Genomic DNA, 17,699 nt, shown 5'->3' on the forward strand with positions numbered 1-17,699 from the left:
CGGCTGACGCGTCGCATGTCAGAGGCCCCAGCAGTCCTGCCAGGGAGCCGAACTGCTCGCACGCATGGCCTCGCTGCAGGAGCAAGAGGCAGGCAAAGAGGTCACTGGCAGCCCCCGCGGCCACTCGCCCTCTCCCGGCCACGCTGCCCCCGAGCTGTGGCTGGGCAGGGGGCAAACGAGGAGCCGTCCTGCAGCCCCAGGAGACCCACAACCCGGCGCCTGCTGGGGCAGCTCTCCCTACGCGCATGGTCCCTGCTCACCCTGTGCTCGCGTTGCTCTTCATAAGTGCCCAGCAGCTGGACGCAGACCTGCAGGGCCCTCTCCCGCTCGCATGCGTGGGCCGAGGTGAGCCAGCGCCGCAGGACCTGGGCACGGGCACACCTGTCTCACCACGGGCGTCTTTCCACCCGAAGCCCTTCGCCAGCCCCCTCCTTCCTCGGCCTTGCTGCTTGCACAGCCCCGGTCTCTCTGGGCACCCCAGCCCCAGGCGAGGAGCCCTTCCCCGTGGGGACCTCCCTGCTCTGGGCTCTCGCTGCGGGCAGCATTGACCTGTGCAGCACCCCTCGCACACGGCTGCGGCTGGGGAGAAGCTCTGGCTCATCCAGGGGGCTCGGCAGGACACTGCGAGCTGCCTGCAAGCAGGCTGCTGCCGATGGGAAAAAGCTTGGGTGCCAAATTAGGGCAAGGGGGCCTGAACCTAGGACCATTTCCCTGTCCGCCACAGCAGGGTGTTACCCCTAGTTGCAGGGAAGCTCCCCTCCTCACACCAGCCCTGCAGCAGGATCCCCACGCCTCTGTCCCGCTCTGACAGCAGCGACGCTTTCCCCGCCCCCGCCCCAGGGACACTCACCTGCACCAGGTCCTTAAAGCAGACAGGGGCCGGCTCCGCTCGGAGAAGGGCTGCCACGAGCTGCCCCAGCACTCGCAGAGACAGCGCGTGCACACCCTGGCACCAGAAAGGGGGACTGAGTTCGGGCACCCCATGCACTCGCCAGCACAGCCAGCGGCTGCCAGAGTGCGGGGCGCCCGCAGCTGGGCCCCCGCCCAGGGGTGGCCAAGAAGCGCCGGCAGGTACCGATGTGTGTGGAGCAGCTGCCCCCGTCTCCCCTTCCTTTGCCATCTGCTCCGGGCGACGAAGGCGCACGACGCCCTGGCAGCACTGAGCCAGGAGGTTGTGCTTTTCCTCCCTCCTCAGATGGGGCTTCAGCTTGCTGCCAGGAGAAAAAGGGAGGGACGACAGAGAGGGGGCTTACTAGCACTCTCCAGAGTGAGTCACACCACCACTGGCTTTGTCCCCATCGACAGCCCCAAATCCAACACCCTCAGCTCCAGCCACACCGGCTGTCTGGGCTGGGGCACGCAGCCACTCCCACAGTCCCGGGGACAGACCCTACCTCAACTGCTCGATGGCCACGATGGCCCGGGGGTGCACCGGCGACTCCTGCGGCTCCTCCTGAATCACCTCCTGCAAGTCACAGAGAGACACGCGCAAAGTGGGCAGCGGGCAGGGGTGAGGGAGAGCCTGCCCGCCCACCCCGGCCACGCGTTCTTCTGCAGGACCCTGCAGGCACTGGCCCCTCAACCCCCATGGCTCCCTCAAGGGTCCCGCAGGACGAGGCAGCAGCTCCCCAGCACCCAAATGTCCCACGCTCCCCTGCCACGGTTCCAAGTGCCAGCACCCAAGCACCCTGCCCCCTGGGAACGAGGCTCGGGGAGCTTGGGAGCTCGTGCACCGCCCCGGGAGACCATTGCTCCTCTGGGCAAACCTGCCCCACGGCAGAGCCCACAGCCACCCCTGCGTGACGGCCTCGGCTCTGGGCACTCACCAGCAGGGTCTGCAGCAGCTCCCGCTTGCGGCAGAGCTCAAACCTGGGGCAGGCGCCCACAGCCCCGATGGCGAGGCTGATCTCGGTGACACTCTGCACCAGGGAGAGCCTCAGCTGGGCATCCTGATTGCAGGGGAGGAAAACACACTTTGAGCTCCTTGAAGGGCTGAGGAACCTGCCTCCAAGCACAGTGCGGGGAGGAGACTGTGCCCTCTGGGAGCCCAGCAGACCCCAGCTCGGCACCCGCGGCCTAGGAAGGGACTCTCCTCGCCCCTCCTGGGAAGGAGCCTCTCACGGGGAGGCAAGCAGCTGCCCCAGCTGCTGGCCAGAAAGACCCACAGATCCCGGCCCAGAGGAGCAGGGCAAGCAGCGCTGGCGCGGCTACGATGGGAGAGGTGCGCATGGGAAGGGTGAGGAGAGGCCGGAGCTGGCAGCACCCGGCCGGCTATGCCCTGCGCCCCGAGCACCCACCTGGCGGCCCTCTCGGTAGAGCTGCAGGACGTTCCCCACGATGTCTCTCTCGATATGGGCCAGCAGCTGCTCCCTGGGGGCACGCAGCGCCATCCTGCCGTACACCACCATGAGCGCAGCGCGAGTAGCGCGGGTCCTCACCGTGTTGCTCTGCTGGGGGTTTGTCGGAGAAGCACCGAGACATCAGCCCACGGCCCCACTGTGCCCGGGACTCCGCACGCTCCCGAGGCAGGAGCTGCTCTGCACACGACCGGCAGCTCGGCTCCCTGCGCACCTCTAGCAGCTCTAACAACAACACCCTGGGCTCTTTACCTTCTGGTGTTTCAAAGTGCCCATGAACGCCTTCACCGAGGACAAGGCCAGCTGGAAGTGGCTCTCGGCACAGCGGGACACAACTGAAATCATTCCCTGCAACGCAGCAGAAACAGGGAGTTGCTCCCACCAGCTCCACTGGCCAGGCAGGACCTTTCCCACGGCAAACAGCAGTGAAGGGAAAACCAGCAAAGGCTGGAGCAGGCCACGCAGAGCCCCTCTGCCCTGGGGACACGCCGAGGACACTCGGCAAAGCAGGGCGACACGAGGAAAGCTCACCTGTGCCTGCCACAGCTCCAGGTAGTTGGCTTCTTGGAGATATCTCAGTGTCTGCTCTTGCACGTGCCTGAGACACCCACAAGCTGCCAGGGCCGTGCCGAGAGCCTTGTACAGGAAGCGCTGCAAGAGAAGAGGCCGAGCCCTGGCTGTGGGGACAGCCCAACCTGGCGGGAGAGGGCCAGGCCACGGCCAACCCCACCATGCTGGCACCCATGCCCAGCGACCCGAGGGCTCTCCGGCGCAGCCCTCGGACGCGTGAGCAGCGGCAGCGGCACCGCACAGGGAACAAACCTTCTCCCAGGACAGGCGGGGAGAGCTGCCCAGCTGCTGGCTCAGCTCCCGGCTCAGGCCCACCGTCCAGGCCTCACTCCCAACGACCTCCAGCGAAGTTCTCAGGAACTAGGGTGAAGAGGACGATGAAGCAAATGCTCACCTGCCCCTTACCAGGGTCTTGTGCACATCCTCTGAGCACGCAGCACCCACGGCCGGGGCAAGTGCAGGCTGCTCGGGAAGTGCCTGCCCTGCTCCGTCCTCCCACCATTTTTCCTGTCCCCTGCTTGCCCCATCCAGCTGGGGACCCCACACGCATGCCATACCTTAAGCAGAAGGCTCTCCCACTCGGCCACATGCAGGGAGCTTGCGGTTGTTCCTGCAAAGCCAGAGGAAGCAAAAGCCCTCGCCGTTATTCCAGCGGGCTCCACAGCAGAGCCCAGGGGTGGTCTTTGCCGTCCAAAGCCCCACAGCCTCAGGCCAGTGGGCTGACAAGAGCCAGCAAACCCAGGACCGTTCCCCTCCACCAGGCTGGGGAGCTGAAGGCATTTTCCTGCCCCTCCGCCGGCCCAGCCTCTCCCGCCTGCCCGCACCTTACCTGCCAGGTGCTGCAGCAGCAGGGGGATCTCTGCGGCCCACTTTGCTCCCACGGCTCCATGGATCGTGCTGGGGAGCGCCTGCAGCAGCTGCAGGGCCGCTGCTCCACGGCCACCGCCCGCGTGCGGAGACACCGCCGCCACCACCTAGGCCAGGGCAGCAGGGAGACGGGCTCACGCCTGCCCCAAGAGCTGCAGCTGCCCCCATAGGCAGGCAGGCAGGCAGGCAGGGAGGTTGGCACTGCCCCAGCTGGCAGCAGGCAGCTGACCCAGGTGCTGCCGTCCTCCAGGAGGAGCAGGAGCCCCTGAGGGGCAGGGGAGGCTCAGGCTGCCTCCGACAGCTCCTGCCTCCTCCCGGGGTGCCTGGCACTGGCCTCGGCACCATCTCTCCCCGCCTCTCCTCTTGCCCGGGCCTCAAAAGCTCTTTCCCTGGGGCCCCACTACTCACCAGCAGGCGAGCCAGCAGGGCCTGGGGAGCCGGCAGAGGGGCTGCGGGCAGAAGGAAAGGCTGCGTGAGACACCCAGCCCCTCCGGCCCTCCTCGTGCCGCATCCCACATCCCCGCATGTGGCTAAAGGGGACCCGGCTGCGCCGCCTCCACACCAGCTCTGCCGGGCTCCCGTGGCTGAACAGCCACCGCTGAAGGCAGCCCTGGCATGGCAGGAACAAGCCCCCAGGCCCCCGGCGAGAGCTGGCTGCAGCAGTGCCAGGCGGCTCCGCCAGGGAAGGGGCACGCGGGGCAGAGCCCTCGCACCCAGCGAAGGGCACTGCTCTGCCCTGCACTGCCCCGGGCCTCCTGCGTGGGGCCGCCAAGGGACAACAGGGATATGCGCTGCCCCGCTCACACCCAGCCTGGCGCAGCATGCCAGGACTTTCTGCTCCCCACCTAGCTCCTCAGATTCTAGAGCCTCGGGTGCCGCCTCCTCTTCCTCGCGCCCTGCGCTCTCCTGTCTCTCAGCCAGGGCACGCAGACAGCGGCAGAGTGGGACCAGCATGCCAGTGTACTGGGCTGGCACCACGTACCGCAGCAGCCTCGGCCACAGGAGCTGCAGGCAAGAACCAGGCCGTTCAGCACGCCGGCATTTCCACCTCTCCATCCCTGTTCCCCCATCATTGCCACTTCTCTGGCACCGGCCCAGCCCTTCAGCCTCGGGCCTCCCCTAACTCAGAGGTTTCGGTCTCGCCCTGCCTTTCTCCTCCACCTTCTCTCCCTCTTGCCCACCGTGCTTCACACTCCTTTCCCCCTCCCTTTGGCTGCCTGGTTGATGAGAGCTGCTGGCACAGCTCACCCCCAGGGGGCAGGTCACCTCTGCACTCCAAGGGGACACAGGATTCCTATGGCCCCACCAGCCCCTACATCTCATGTACGGGATGTGGCCAAGACACATGCCCAGTGGGCTCGAGTCAGCCGCAGCATGCGCTGAACAAGCAAGTCCGGCCCCACAAAGCTAAACCCCAGCTCTTCTCCGCTGCTTTAGTGGCTAAGACAGGGGTCCCAGTGCACAGAGGAAAGCCTCGGACACCCCCAACCCCACTGCTCACAGAGCTTGCACATGGAAAGGACTGGTGCGTTTCCGTGAGCCGCACACACTCCGCGGTGTGTCGGGGAGAGGTTCAGGCCACAGGGAGGGTGAGGAAGAGCGTCCCCAGGCAAGAAGCAGCGGCAGGCGGAGGACAACTCACTTTGGCCACCCCTCTGGCAGACATGTCCAGCGTGCCCAGGACATGCCCGCACAGCCGCTGAACAGCCCTTTCTTCCCGGGCTTCCACCGCACAAAGGCTTCCCATGGCCTGCGAGACAGAGGTGGGAAACACCCGTCACTGCCCCTTCCCAGACCCTATGGTGCACAGCGATGCAGAGCCCCCTCCCACCGTGGCACCGGTGTGGCGGCCCTGCTGCACCCAGCTCTCTGCTGCCAGGGACGCCCGTGGCAGCACAGCACAGTCGGAGCATGGGACGCAGCCCTGGCGCCTTGCTCTGCCCTTACCAGTCTGCCCGAGGCCCGGCTGAACTCGCTGAAGATGTGCCCCACCACGTCCCACGCCGAGCAGCCCGGGGCACTGGAGCGCAGCAGCTCCCCGATGAAATGCAGAACTGCCTTCCTCACCTGCCAGGGAGGCTGCTGTTATGACCCCGGCCCACAGCCCCAGGGCAGGCTGCCTTCGCAGCGCTGCAGCCCTTCTGGCTGGGCCAAGACGACAAGGGTGCAGCAGCAGCCCACACTCCACTGTCGCCACTGGGCTTTAGCCCTGTGCCCTGCCTTTGCCTGCTGCTACAGCCCCGCCAGGCTCTGCGCCAGGGAAAGGGTGGCTCTGCCCCCGCGGCAGCACCGTGGCACCATCCCTGCCCAAAACAGCTCACCTGGGCCGCGGGGTCGCCACGCACAGACTGCACAAGCTTCACAAACAGGGGCAGCTTCTCCCTCATCTCGGCAGCTGCAAGGGACAAGGAGAGGTGTGCGCTGAGGCCGAGCCCCCATTTCCGGAGGGATTCCTCACAGCTCCCTGGCTTTTTGTACACAAGTGGGACAGAAAAGCAGGGCCAGACTGCGATGGCAGAGGAAGCAGCAGCATCCCGGGGGGACTCCATTTCTCTCTCCTGGCACACTGACCATCAGAGCGGACCAGAGCTTGCAGCACTTCCACGGCTGCCACGCGATCAGCCTTGCTCCCGCTCCTCAGCTTGCAGTACAGGAACACGATTGTCTCCGCGGGGCAAATTTGGGCTGCGAGGAGGAAATCACGCTCAGCATTAGTGACCAGCATCTTCGCACCCGGGTAGGTTTGCGACACAGCTGCCAGCACACGGCGGCACGGCGCTGCCTCTCCTCTCCTCACCCTGCAGCACGGCGCAGCGGCACAGCTCTGCTCTGTGCTCTGGGCTGGGTGGCTCGATCTCGTCACAGAGCTGTGAGAACAAGGTGTGTTTCAGAGAAAGCCAGATCGGTGTGCAGAGGGACAGGAAAGAAACTGTGCTGTCAGCCCTCGTCTCACGGGCAGCTCTGGGCGCGGCCCCACCACCAAAGCCCAGAGCTCCGGGCGCACGCAGAGCTTTGCAGCTGAGGCTGCCCAGGAGCCTCAGGCCAGCAACGTGGCACCAGGCCTTACCTGCTGGTGCACAGCAGCGTTGATGGCCAGAAGCTTGGCCCGGGGCACGAGGGTCTGAACGTCCGCCACAGCCCCCAGGAAATAGCTGAGACTCTGCAAGGGAGCATGAGAGGGCGAGGGGGGCTCTCACCGCCAGCCGCCCGGAAAGGGAGAAACCGGCATCGCTGGGAGAGGCCATGGCCTGAACCCACGTCCAGGGAAAGCCCAGCCCCGCATGGGGCTTCTGGTTCGTCCTTCCCACAGAGCAGCAGGAGACCAGGAGGTCTCCTCTGCACAGCCCTGCTGGGACAGCCTTTCCTGGCACGTTTCCCCGCCCCCAACCTCTCCCTGTCCCAGGGGCAGGATGCAGCCCTGGGTGCGAGGGCAGAGCTCCTTGTGCACCCCCCCCCAGCCCGGGAAGTGGCGCAGCCTCCCGTCCTGAGCTGCTCGCTCCAGCGACTCACCGCTCCCTCCTGGCCCTCCTGCCTTGCTGATTTCTTCCAGCAAGAGCCCAGGAAGCCTCTGGCCTTTGTTCCCCATTCCTGCCCAAAGGGGTCCCAGCTCCTCCCGGCACCCCGCAGCTCCCCAACACCTTGCGGCACCCGCACAGCGCCCGGCTGCGCCGTGCCCTGCGCAACACCTCACCGTGGTCACCCCAAAGGGCTCCCGCACTTCTCGATACTGGTGCAGCAGCCAGAGGAGCTGCTCCCAGGCGCGCTCGCGGTGCTGCTCCGCGTGCAGGAGGACACCCATCATGGCACCCATCGCCCTGAGGACGGCCTGCTTGACCTGCCGAGGGTTGGCGACATGCGGCGGTGAGGGCTGAGGGTCTCTCCAGCACTCGCCTCCCCCAGACACCAGCCTGCCCTTCCCGCGCAGGGGACTGTCCCTTCTCCCTGGCCAGAAGGGCTCGCTCACCAGCACAGAGAGCATTTCCTCCCGGCACACCCTCAGCCTGCCCTGTCAAAAAGGCCCTGGGATTCCTACGCGGAGTAGCAGGCCGGGCACTGTTGCTTTCTGGCACAGAGCCGCGAAGGAGAGCTGCCGTCCTGCCTGCCAGCTGGCACTGCTGGCCCCGGCATGCTGCCCGCAGGCTCCCGGCTCGGGGCCCTTTCGCAGCCAGCCTGCTCCCTTTGACTCCTTGCAGAGCCCCACCGGCCCCTGCAGACGTCCCTGCTGCTGCCCACGGCTGCAGAAGCAGCAACGCTCACCTCTTCCTCCTCACAGCGCCGCCAGTTTCTGCCCACGTAGCGGAAGAGTGGGTAAACAGGGGCGCAGAGTTGGGCCGCCCCCAGGCGAGGGAAGGCACATTTCTCCCACTCGCGGAAGTACGTGTTTATCCCTCGGCACCACTGCTCCACAACTGCAGCATGAGAAGGGAAACAGGATCGTGGCAAAGTCTCTGACCAGCAGGAGACCTCGTTTCAACCAGGCCCCCGAGCCTGATTTAAGCCGACGCCAGGCTCGCCAGGCCTCAGGTCTGCCTTCAGGCACACGTTGCATGAGGGTCTGAGACACCTGGGTTGAAATGCTGCCTTGTTTCTCCCCTCTTCCGCCCCAGCACACCTTTTCCTCCACACAGCCTTGCTGCCCTCCACCACTGCCCGCTGCAGCCCCTGCCTCTTTCTTCCCAAACATTGGCCCCTCAGCACAAGCTTGGAGGCTTTGGCAATTCTTTCCTGTGCTCTCCCTTAAAGCCCACAAGCTCCTTGGGGCAGCCGCACCGAGCGCCGGCCCGGCCTGCCCACAGGCACCCCGGCAGCACCCGCTGCTCCTGCTCGTTCAGGGCAGTTGGGGGCTGCTGAGGCTGGAGCTCACTGCGGCTCAGCCCTGCCCTGCCTGCCCCGAGACCCCAGCGAGGCGCCCAGGGCCACCCTGGCCCCTTCCGCTCCCCGCGGGCCCTGGCCGCAGCGCCGACACTCACCGCCGCAGACAGTGCGCAGCAGCCGGCTGCTCCCCACCTCGCTCAGCACACCGTGCAGGGCTGACAGCGTCGTTTCCACGAAGGGCACGCACTGCAGGGCTGCAGAAAGGGCAGGGGCGGTGGGGCGGAGGGCGGCTGCCGTCAGCCGGAGCTGCCACGGCCCGTGGGCTCTGTCCCCCGGCAACGCTGCCAGACCAGGGCTGTGGGGCCATGCCAGAGGGCAGGGGGACGGGAGAGCTGCCGAAGCCCTGGGGGAGGCCCTGGCATGGGGAGGGTTCCTGCCAGGGCACCCATGTACCACCAGCTGCCTTCCCCGAGGGGTGCGGGGAAGCCCTGGGGCATGGGGAGGACAGCGTGGGGCAGAGCCCGGCACATTTGGTCTCCAGCAGGTTCCCTCCAGCCCAGCGCAGCCCAGACTGTTTTGGCCAGGGTGACGAATCCCTTCTCCTGCCTGTCACCCACTGTAACGCGGAGTAGCAGGCCGGGCACTGTACCGTAGCGGGCAGCGAGGTTGCGCAGGGTGATGAGGACGAACTCCTCCGACATCCCCTCCAGAGCCTTCAGGTGGCCCTGCAGCACCGACATCACGTCGTGCAAGTGGGAGCGGGCCAGTGCCACCAGGACACCACTAGCGTCCGTCCTCACAGCGGCTGTCACACCCTGAAAGACAGCAGTTTGCGCGTGACAGCAGCGTGACTGGCCGTCCCCCACAGCTTGGCCTCGAGGCAGGACAGAGAACCGGTAACTCGACTCCAACTGTCCCTCGCTCACAAACAGCCCTGCAGCCACCTCTCTGCACAGCTCCCGGGTCACTGCCCCAACCCCCTGCCAGGACCCGTCCCCGAAGCCTCTCCTGTAGGACAGACGTGCCAAGCGCAGGGGTCCGGGGTTACCCTCAGAGAGGACAAGCTCACCTGGGCAGCTTGCAGGTCCTCGAATGCCACCGCTATCACTCTGTCCACGACAGAGTTCTGCAAATGGCTCTCGTCGTGCCACAAGACGCTCTCCAGCTCGCGGTAAATCTCCGCTCTGCCATCCTGGGGACACACCGCACACGGCAGCAATGGGACGTGTCGCCCTCACATCAGCTCCGCCATGCTGACGCCAGGGACGAGCCGCCGCCACCGCTCAGCACAGCCGTCGGGAGTGGGCGAGAAATCCCACGCTGGGATTTCCCAACCCAAACCCTAACCCTAACCCCGGGGACGCTGCCACCTCCTGCAGGAAAGCAGGGTGCGCGGTAGTGTCCGCTCAGCGCCACCAGCAGCATCCGGTTTTTGGGAGGAGGCACGGCAGGAGGACAGAGGCGCCATTGAGCGAGATCAGCTCACAGCACCTGGGGAAGCTGGGCGCTACGGGGAGCCCTCGAAGCCCCACGCAGCCCCATGGGATGCCCCCACCTCACCTCGACGCCTTGCAGCCGGTCCAACAGAGAGGTCACGACGGCGGCAAAGGTAGCAACGGCCGCAGGGCCAGAGCCAGCCGCCCTGCCGCCGTCCTCACCCCGCGCAGGTCCGGACTGGGGACCTACACAAGTGAAGAAACCTGGAAGGAAAGAAGCGGAGGGTTTGCGTTGCTTCAGCAGCCGCAGGGGCGGGCCCTGAATTGGGGCAAACGTCTCCCCAGCTGGAGTACGGGGTAACAGGAGAGGCTGGCAGAGCCGGCTCTGTGTAATCTGGAGAAGAGCAGCCCGGGGGCAGCTTGGAGCTGGCCCCAAGCGCATGACCCCGACTCTCCCCGAGCCAGCAATGTGGGCACCAGCTGGTCCCCGTCACCCCCATCGAGCGGGCCGGCAGGCTGGGTGCCGAGTGCGGCACCAGCCCCCACCTCGGAGCACTCGCAGCACCCCCATCGCGGCAGGACTCCCTGGACGGATGCACTGCTCCGCCAGCACCTCCTCCCGCGGGAGCTACGAGCCACTGGGCCAGCGTGGGCCCTGGGAGGGAGAGGGGACCTGGCCACTGTGACCAGTGAGGGGCCACTGTGACCCGTGGGGGGCCCCGACACCTCACAGAGGGCTGCTGGCAACGCGGGGCTGCGGGGGGGGAGGGCAGGCACGGCCGCACCAGGGACCCCCCCCCGCCTCGCCCCAAATGTGGGCATATCCCCCAGGCGCCAGCGCTCGCAGTCACTCGTCGGCCTCCGGTGGTTCTGAGCAGTGACCGTCTCCAAACGCATCGGCCACTTTAGGTTATCTCCTAAGATAACCTCCTAAGTGCCCATCCCAAAAGAGCACCTCTTCTGAATTGCGCCACTCTTCTAAAGAGCTTCAGGCAAACCACCAGCAGCCACCCGGCAACTGCCAGCTCCCACATCATCCCCTCAGCAAACACTGCTGCAGACGAAAGCCCTAAACACGAAGAGCAAACAAAAAAGAGGGCAGGGAAAGTATGCTAGGGACGGATCTCAGGACAAGGAGAAAGACTGACTGGCGCTTGGTCAGGATCCTGGCTGGAGACACCAGGCAGTGCGTTAAGTCCTTCTGAACATGGCAAAAATTAAGATGCTTTCATCGTCCTGAGCACCACAGACAGAAATGGCAGCAGACCTGCTGTCATACCCCTTCTCCCAGGAAGCGGATGAAACAATATTGTAGCGTTAAGCTTCTGGGCAGCTGGACTAAATCCTTCAAGCAGAAACCTGGGGAGAAGGCTGTGCCTCGAGCGCCAGACCCAGGCTAAGCAGAGGGGAGCTTTGGTTTGGGAAGCCACGTGGCCTAACAGAGAATTGCTCGGGGCCTTGGGCAGCTGGAGGCATCCCCGGCCACCCTGACTGGTGGTGGGAGCCTCGGCTGCACTGCGGGGCCTCAGTACCCCTGTCCTGCATGGGCTGCCACTCGGCGGGCACCTCACACGACAAGAGAGCTGGATATTTATGTCCGTAACGAGGCCCGAAGAAAAGCACTCCTATAGAAAGCCACCTGCCAGACAGCAGCACTGCCTCTGTGCACCTCCAACCCCTCCAACTGGGTATGAAGCAGCTTGAGACACTTCCCAGCTGTCACTGGGACACCTCTGGGTTTCCACAGGTTTTATTAAAAGCGTGGCTTTTTGGCATTCCGACAGCTACTCTTTCCAAAAGGCGCTGCAGGGAGAGCAGCTGGCCTACGGAGGCCACGAAACAGCAGCGCCTGCCTTCGTGGCACCTGTAGCTCTGCACAGACCTTCCCAGCTCACGCAGAGGCACCTCCAGCTCCGCGTGCCCTTGGGACCCGCAGCAGCCCTGACAGCAGCCCCTGCTGATGCTCCCCGAGCTCCCAAAAACCAACTCTGGAGCATCAGGCCCTCTGGCACTGCCCGCAGGGACTTGCTCCGCTCTACCCACAGCTCACCCAGCTGGATGCTGGGTGACAGCTCCGTCCCACAGGTCTCCTCAGCACAGTGAGGGGAGATGACGGGGCCTTGGACTGACACTTCATTTGAAAAGTAAAACTCATCTCCACCTCTCTATTTCCTCCCTAACAGCCTCCCTTCCTGCCTCACCCTGTCACCTGACACAGCTCCTCTGCACCTCATTTCCTTCCTTTAGAGGGACAGGCAAGAGAGAAAGGCCCTTTCTTTTACTCCCTGAACTGAGAGGAAAACAAACTTTGTGTTTTCTACTAATGCCAAAGCAATGTATTAAGAGTAAATGGTTTCTCAAATGAAAGGGTAACTTCCTGTCTCCAGTTCTAGAGAAATGCCTGCGAGCGCTAAAAGGCTCATAAAAGGAGTGTGAGAAGGGACCTCAGGACCCTCAGGAGCGGGCAAGGAACTGTTGCCTCGCAACACTCCTGTTGCCTTGACAGCCAGGCTGGCCAAGGTGCAAGGAGGGAGGCCAGACTCCACAGTGTCCAGCTGACCACAGGACAGTGCTGAACTGGGATTGAGGAAGAAAGCTTTGTGCAGGGTAGCACGCTGGCAGACCAGGCCCATCATGCCCAGCATGTCGCTGTCCACCACTCCTCCATGGCGATTACAGCACAGCTCTATTTGTTTAAGGACAAAGCTGCGGGGCTGCCTGCTCCCTCTGTGTGGACCGGCCACCCAGCCGTCAATACATGGGGAGCACTGCTCTCCGGGCTCTCTCTGGGCAGCGGGGAAGCACAGCTGAAATGCGGCACCTTGGGACAGGCTCACACTCCCCAGGGCACGCTGTTCCCTGCAGGGCAGCTGACCCCAAACAGCTTGGACAGCCCAGGGACAGACCTGCTGCCCACATGGCCTGCAAAGCCCCCGGGACAGAGGCTCAGAGCTGCTCCTGCTCGAAGGCTTTTTGTGCCCCGTGACTGACTTCAGGAGGCAAAAGCTTGTAAGCACAAAAAAACGAACAAACAAGAAAAACAACCCCAGAAGGATATTTTGGTGCCAACCCTGCTGGTGCAGCTGCTAACATAACTGTTTTCCAACCAAAGTGCATTATCCCAAGCAGTGTGTCGTCACAGTTTACCCAGGAAGGCTTGTGCACAGAGAGCACGGTGTGGGGAGTGATTACCTTTGGCTGTATTGATTGGAGGTAGGTTTGCTAATTCTGCTTTGCCTCAATTTCTGCAACAATAACAAAGCCTTTCTGAAAGCCAGGCAGAGAGCTGATGTCATTGGAGCGACCCAGTCCCCGAGGAGAAATCCCACAGTACCTGACCAAAATAATATTGGAAGCACGGGCTTAGTGTTGCTGCCCACATCCCCCACTCAAAATGCCTCCGGGCTGTGTCCAGTCCCACTCCCCCATGCCTCCCCCATCCTTAGCCCTATGCTGGGAGCTACCAGAAGACTGAAGATCCTCCCTGCTCGCCCCAAGACACCCCCAGGCTGCAGAGGGTCATCTGGCAACAGCAGAGCAACTGCCCCATTGCTCAAAGGGGCCTTTCTGGAGGGCACGCTGGGCACAGAGGGCAATGACTGCCCCCAGCTGCCCTTTTGCAAAGCTCTCTGCCCTGGGGGGGTGCCAACCCAGGCAGATGGAGCAAGCATTTGTGAGAGACTGGTCTTCCCTTAAAGAAAAACAAACAAACAAAAAATCAACAACAAAACTAACTGCTTGCTGGTTCACACCACCTGAGTCCAAGAGGCCTGACGTAAACCGCATGAGGCAGTAAGTCTGAGCTCTTCCCAAGCTTGTTCAATAGCAGAAAGGGAAGATGCTCCTTTAAGAAACCCCTTTCCTTTCATTTGGGCTTTGCAAGCACTCATTCCTACGGCTGTCTGGTGACTGGGAACTGCATGCAAAGCCTGGGAAGCAGCAGGAAAAGCAATGCTGCATGACAGGCACTATCTGACCTTGGGGACTCGGGGGGGGGCAAAGCCTTTGTGGGGGACCTTTCAGCAGTAGGAAGGACAGTGGAAAAAGATGGGACGGTCTTAGAGGAGATCTTTTTCTGAGTCCTAGATGGGACAGTTGCAGTCTAATATTGCTCGCTTGAATTCGTGAGGGAGTGAAACAGGCCTTTGCTTTAAAGAAGAGAGGAAGAACTAGACTGTCTGTGTTTGCTCTGTAGCTCTGCAGGGGATGGGCTGAGCCTGTCCCTGCAGAGCACAACGCTGGGAGCAGGTTGTGGAGTCGAGGAAGACATTTGGAGGCCTGTCTCATCGCTGCTGCTGCTGCTGCTGCCTGGGCGGTCTGCGGCAGCTGCTCTTGCCCAGCTGCCCGGGTCCTTGCTCTGCGCCATGGCCACGGAGGTGAGGCGCTCTCTGGCGCAGGACTTCTCTCTCCCAAGGTGTTACAGCGCCTGGCACAAAGGGGCCTGGCTTTAACTACAGCCTCTTCAAGCAAAGGGAGGCAATGTTAACCCATTCTTCTTTTCTACTTTCCACCTGGCTTTTGAAGGTCTTCAGCTCCTCTGTGAGGGCTTAGACACAGTAATTCACCTCTCAGGGTGTCGGATCACTGTTTCAGTGCTTTTAAAATGCTATAGGTTTTACAGGGAGAAGCAAAGCCAGGGCAGCGAGGCCTTTTCAGGATTAAAACATTTCAACTTCTGTTTGTCCTTTCTAGTGAGCTGGTGTTAAGGGTTCCTTGCTGAGGTGCCTCACTCACATCAGGATGTGACCCTGTAGTGTTTTTGCACTTGAATGTTGAGGTGCAACTGCCTAGCGGCCCTTGAAACCACCATCTCTTATCTTGCCAAAAGAAGGATGGTGGGGGGAGGGGGGAGAAGAAGAAGTGGTATTTGAGGAAAAACAATGGGCGCGCTCTGGCCGTGGACACAATTTACCAAGAGAGCTACGTAAGCAAATGAAGACGGAATCTCAAGAGTCTGATTCTCAATTGCATTCAGCTCCCTTTGCACCACTGTGGAGATGGGATGCTCCCTTGCCAAGCGTGAACCCTAGGGGGAACCCTAGGGTTCAGCCCCATTGGGGGTGGGGTGGTATGAAGGGAACTGTGTGGAAGTGAGAATAAACCCTAGTGTTTGGAGGGGAGGGGGGGTTGTTCCTCCTCTGTGCTCAGTCCGGGCGTGTGATGGGTAGGGCTTGACTAGTTTCCTGTCAACGGGAGTGGAAAAGTACCTACTGAGTTGGAAGGAAACTCAACGAGGCTTTTGTGGACCATCTCCTTGACAAAGGAAAAGAACTCCGAATGGTGTTTCTGCGGTCTCTGGTAGCTGAACTGAAGAGCAGCTCGAAGGAGAAGCTCTTGATTCAGAGCAATGCAGCCCCAACCGTCTCTGTACAATATTGTCTGATCTGCTTTTTATGGGAAAAGCTACTTCATGACATGGAAATGCTCCAAGTTCATCAGGTTGTACCTTGAGGCAGCTTTTGCTGTGTTCTTTTCTGTTCATCTCTGACTTTCTCTGGCTGCTTTATTTTCATGCTCTTATCAAATTGTCAGCAGACAGATGTGCACAGCAGTTTCAAGAGGGGTGCCCCACAGAAAACCACTTCAAGAACTGCTGTTCCACTTGATCGCCGTTTCCTTTCACACCCTCTCATTTGTTTCATGGAAGTAGAATATATATAAAGTATGTTTGAATGTCTTACACTTGCTTGGAGAACCTTTCCCTCAGCCGACAACAGCATTGGTGAGGACCGGGACTAGAATGTGAGATGCGGGGGGAGGAGGGGGAAATCCTGTGAGCCCATCAGTGGATGAAACGTGACCCGTTGCCCATGCAGTGATTTAGGAGCAGGAATTCTTGCCAGCTCTTCTCCCAGTGATTATATATATATATATATATTTTTTTTTTTTTCTCCTGTTAATGGTAGAAGGATTTACAGGAGCACAGAGAAGAGCCTTCTCTCCAGCAGGCAATTGAAATGCTCGGTGACGGTGCCTTGATACATTGATGGTGTATCTTCTAGTCTGGTCACGAAGCAGTTTCACTGCCCGTTTATGCCACAATTTTTTGTTAGATTTAAAAGATGACCCAAGCGTTTCCCACGGCCGCGTAAGCCCTTGAATTGACACGAGGCTCAGTATGAGAGCACCTGGCCCCCATGATTTAAAAAAAAATCTTCCTGTATTATATGAAAACGAGGAGAAAAAAAAATGTTTTTCAACCTAAAATGTAGATGCTTCAATTACGTATTACTGCATTAAGTTCACTGAGAAACACGGGTGTGGCCCTTTCAATCAATATAGGTGGATATACCAGCAGTCTGATGTATACCATCAGCTGATGGCAAGAGGCTATGCAGAAATCCGAAGTGAGTGGAAATAATTTGCACTAATGGATTTTGTTTTGCTTTGCTTTGCCTTGCCAGAATGTCATAAACCAGCTACTCTTTCTCTGTGATTGAATCAGTGACGGTTTCCTTTGTAAGCATTGCTGGCTGCTTTTCTTGAAATGAGGTTGAGATGCAAAGTGAACTAGCTGCAAATTACTTTGAACGTTTACATGGGCCTACCCAGACTAGGAAAGTGAATGAGGTTAGTCTATAATTGGCTGCAACAGTAATAGCTTTATTTGTTTTTCTAGATGTTAAAAGAGAAAGTCCTGAGCAATAACTGAAAACTGCTCTAAAGAAATCATCTGTGGAAACGTTCATCCAGAGAGCCCATGTTCTGTTTCAGCCAAGACAGAGGTGCACACCCAGCCAATGGGGTGGAACTTCTCCATAGGTAAGATGGGAACGTTACATATTTCCACTTTAAATCTTCGCTTTGATTAAGGCTTTCTTACAGGGCCTTTCTTCATGTTCTACAACTGAGACCGCAGAGATGTCGAAACTGCCTCTGCCAACAGGTTGGGCACTTGGATAGGGATTACACAGGGAGAACTGGAAGTGCGAGGGTGTTTTTCCTCTCTCCTCTCATCTTCTTTGGAGTCCTTTGAGAAGTGGGACACAGCGCTTTGCAGGAGTGGAAAAGGAAAGCTGGAAAGTGTTCTCCTGCCAATTTCAAAACAGTACAGGATGTTATTAGCCGTCTGCAAATCTTCTCCCCCACCCCAATAAATTAACTCACAAGTTGCGTGCTGCAAGGAAAATACTTCATGACGTCCCTCTAGTTCTGTGTATATGCCTGAATGCTTTAATTTTATGGTTGGAGCACATACCCTAGCTGACTGCATTTCCCTCGGCAAACCACAAGGCTCTGGTTAGCTCTCACCTCAGTTACTAATAAGCAGGACTCAGTGTAGCACTGATCCTATTCACCTGACACTGAAGCTTGATCTTACTCCTCTGATATTCTAGGATTCTCCCCTGTGCTCTACAACACGGAAGCCCTTGGCTTTTTGGCCAGATGCATACTGCTCATAGATGGATTCATTTCTTTTTTCATATCTTCTATTAGAAAATATTCTTAGAAAAACTCCTTTGAGAGTCTGCACGGTTACCCCTCAGTTAGGGATTTGAGAAGACGACAGTCGGGATAGTAGCTGGTAACTTCTCAGCTGCATATTGCTGCCCTTGCAGCCTAAACCTTTCCCCCCCCCTCCCAGCGCTCCTTCCTTCCTCCCTCCCTCCCCCCCCACCCCCGCCGCTCTTTTCCCCTCTCTGAATAGCTCATA

General features: G+C 60.5%; 1 protein-coding gene and 1 long non-coding RNA gene across 2 annotated transcripts; both read right to left on the reverse strand.

The window, feature by feature from the left end:
- Window positions 1–280: 280 nt before the first annotated feature.
- Window positions 281–1,444, reverse strand: LOC138068490 (uncharacterized). Its single transcript, XR_011143321.1, has 4 exons — window positions 1,395–1,444; window positions 1,076–1,211; window positions 851–946; window positions 281–365 (listed from the first exon to the last, which is right to left on the reverse strand). It is a non-coding gene; the product is annotated as an uncharacterized lncRNA (long non-coding RNA).
- A 152-nt stretch (window positions 1,445–1,596) lies between these two features.
- On the reverse strand, window positions 1,597–17,605 carry LOC138068538 (maestro heat-like repeat-containing protein family member 2B). Its single transcript, XM_068956370.1, has 21 exons — window positions 15,257–17,605; window positions 10,170–10,309; window positions 9,679–9,801; window positions 9,259–9,424; window positions 8,765–8,863; window positions 8,052–8,203; window positions 7,486–7,629; window positions 6,862–6,954; window positions 6,592–6,661; window positions 6,366–6,479; window positions 6,116–6,189; window positions 5,742–5,861; window positions 5,437–5,544; window positions 4,640–4,799; window positions 4,203–4,243; window positions 3,180–3,287; window positions 2,889–3,008; window positions 2,610–2,705; window positions 2,298–2,450; window positions 1,827–1,949; window positions 1,597–1,695 (listed from the first exon to the last, which is right to left on the reverse strand). Exons 4-21 carry the CDS (start codon window positions 9,347–9,349, stop codon window positions 1,597–1,599), a joined length of 1,965 nt encoding a protein of 654 aa, XP_068812471.1. The 5' UTR covers window positions 9,350–9,424; window positions 9,679–9,801; window positions 10,170–10,309; window positions 15,257–17,605.
- Window positions 17,606–17,699: the final 94 nt, after the last annotated feature.

This window comes from Struthio camelus, chromosome 10 (assembly GCF_040807025.1).
Source record: "Struthio camelus isolate bStrCam1 chromosome 10, bStrCam1.hap1, whole genome shotgun sequence".
Classification (NCBI taxonomy): Eukaryota; Metazoa; Chordata; class Aves; order Struthioniformes; family Struthionidae; genus Struthio; species Struthio camelus.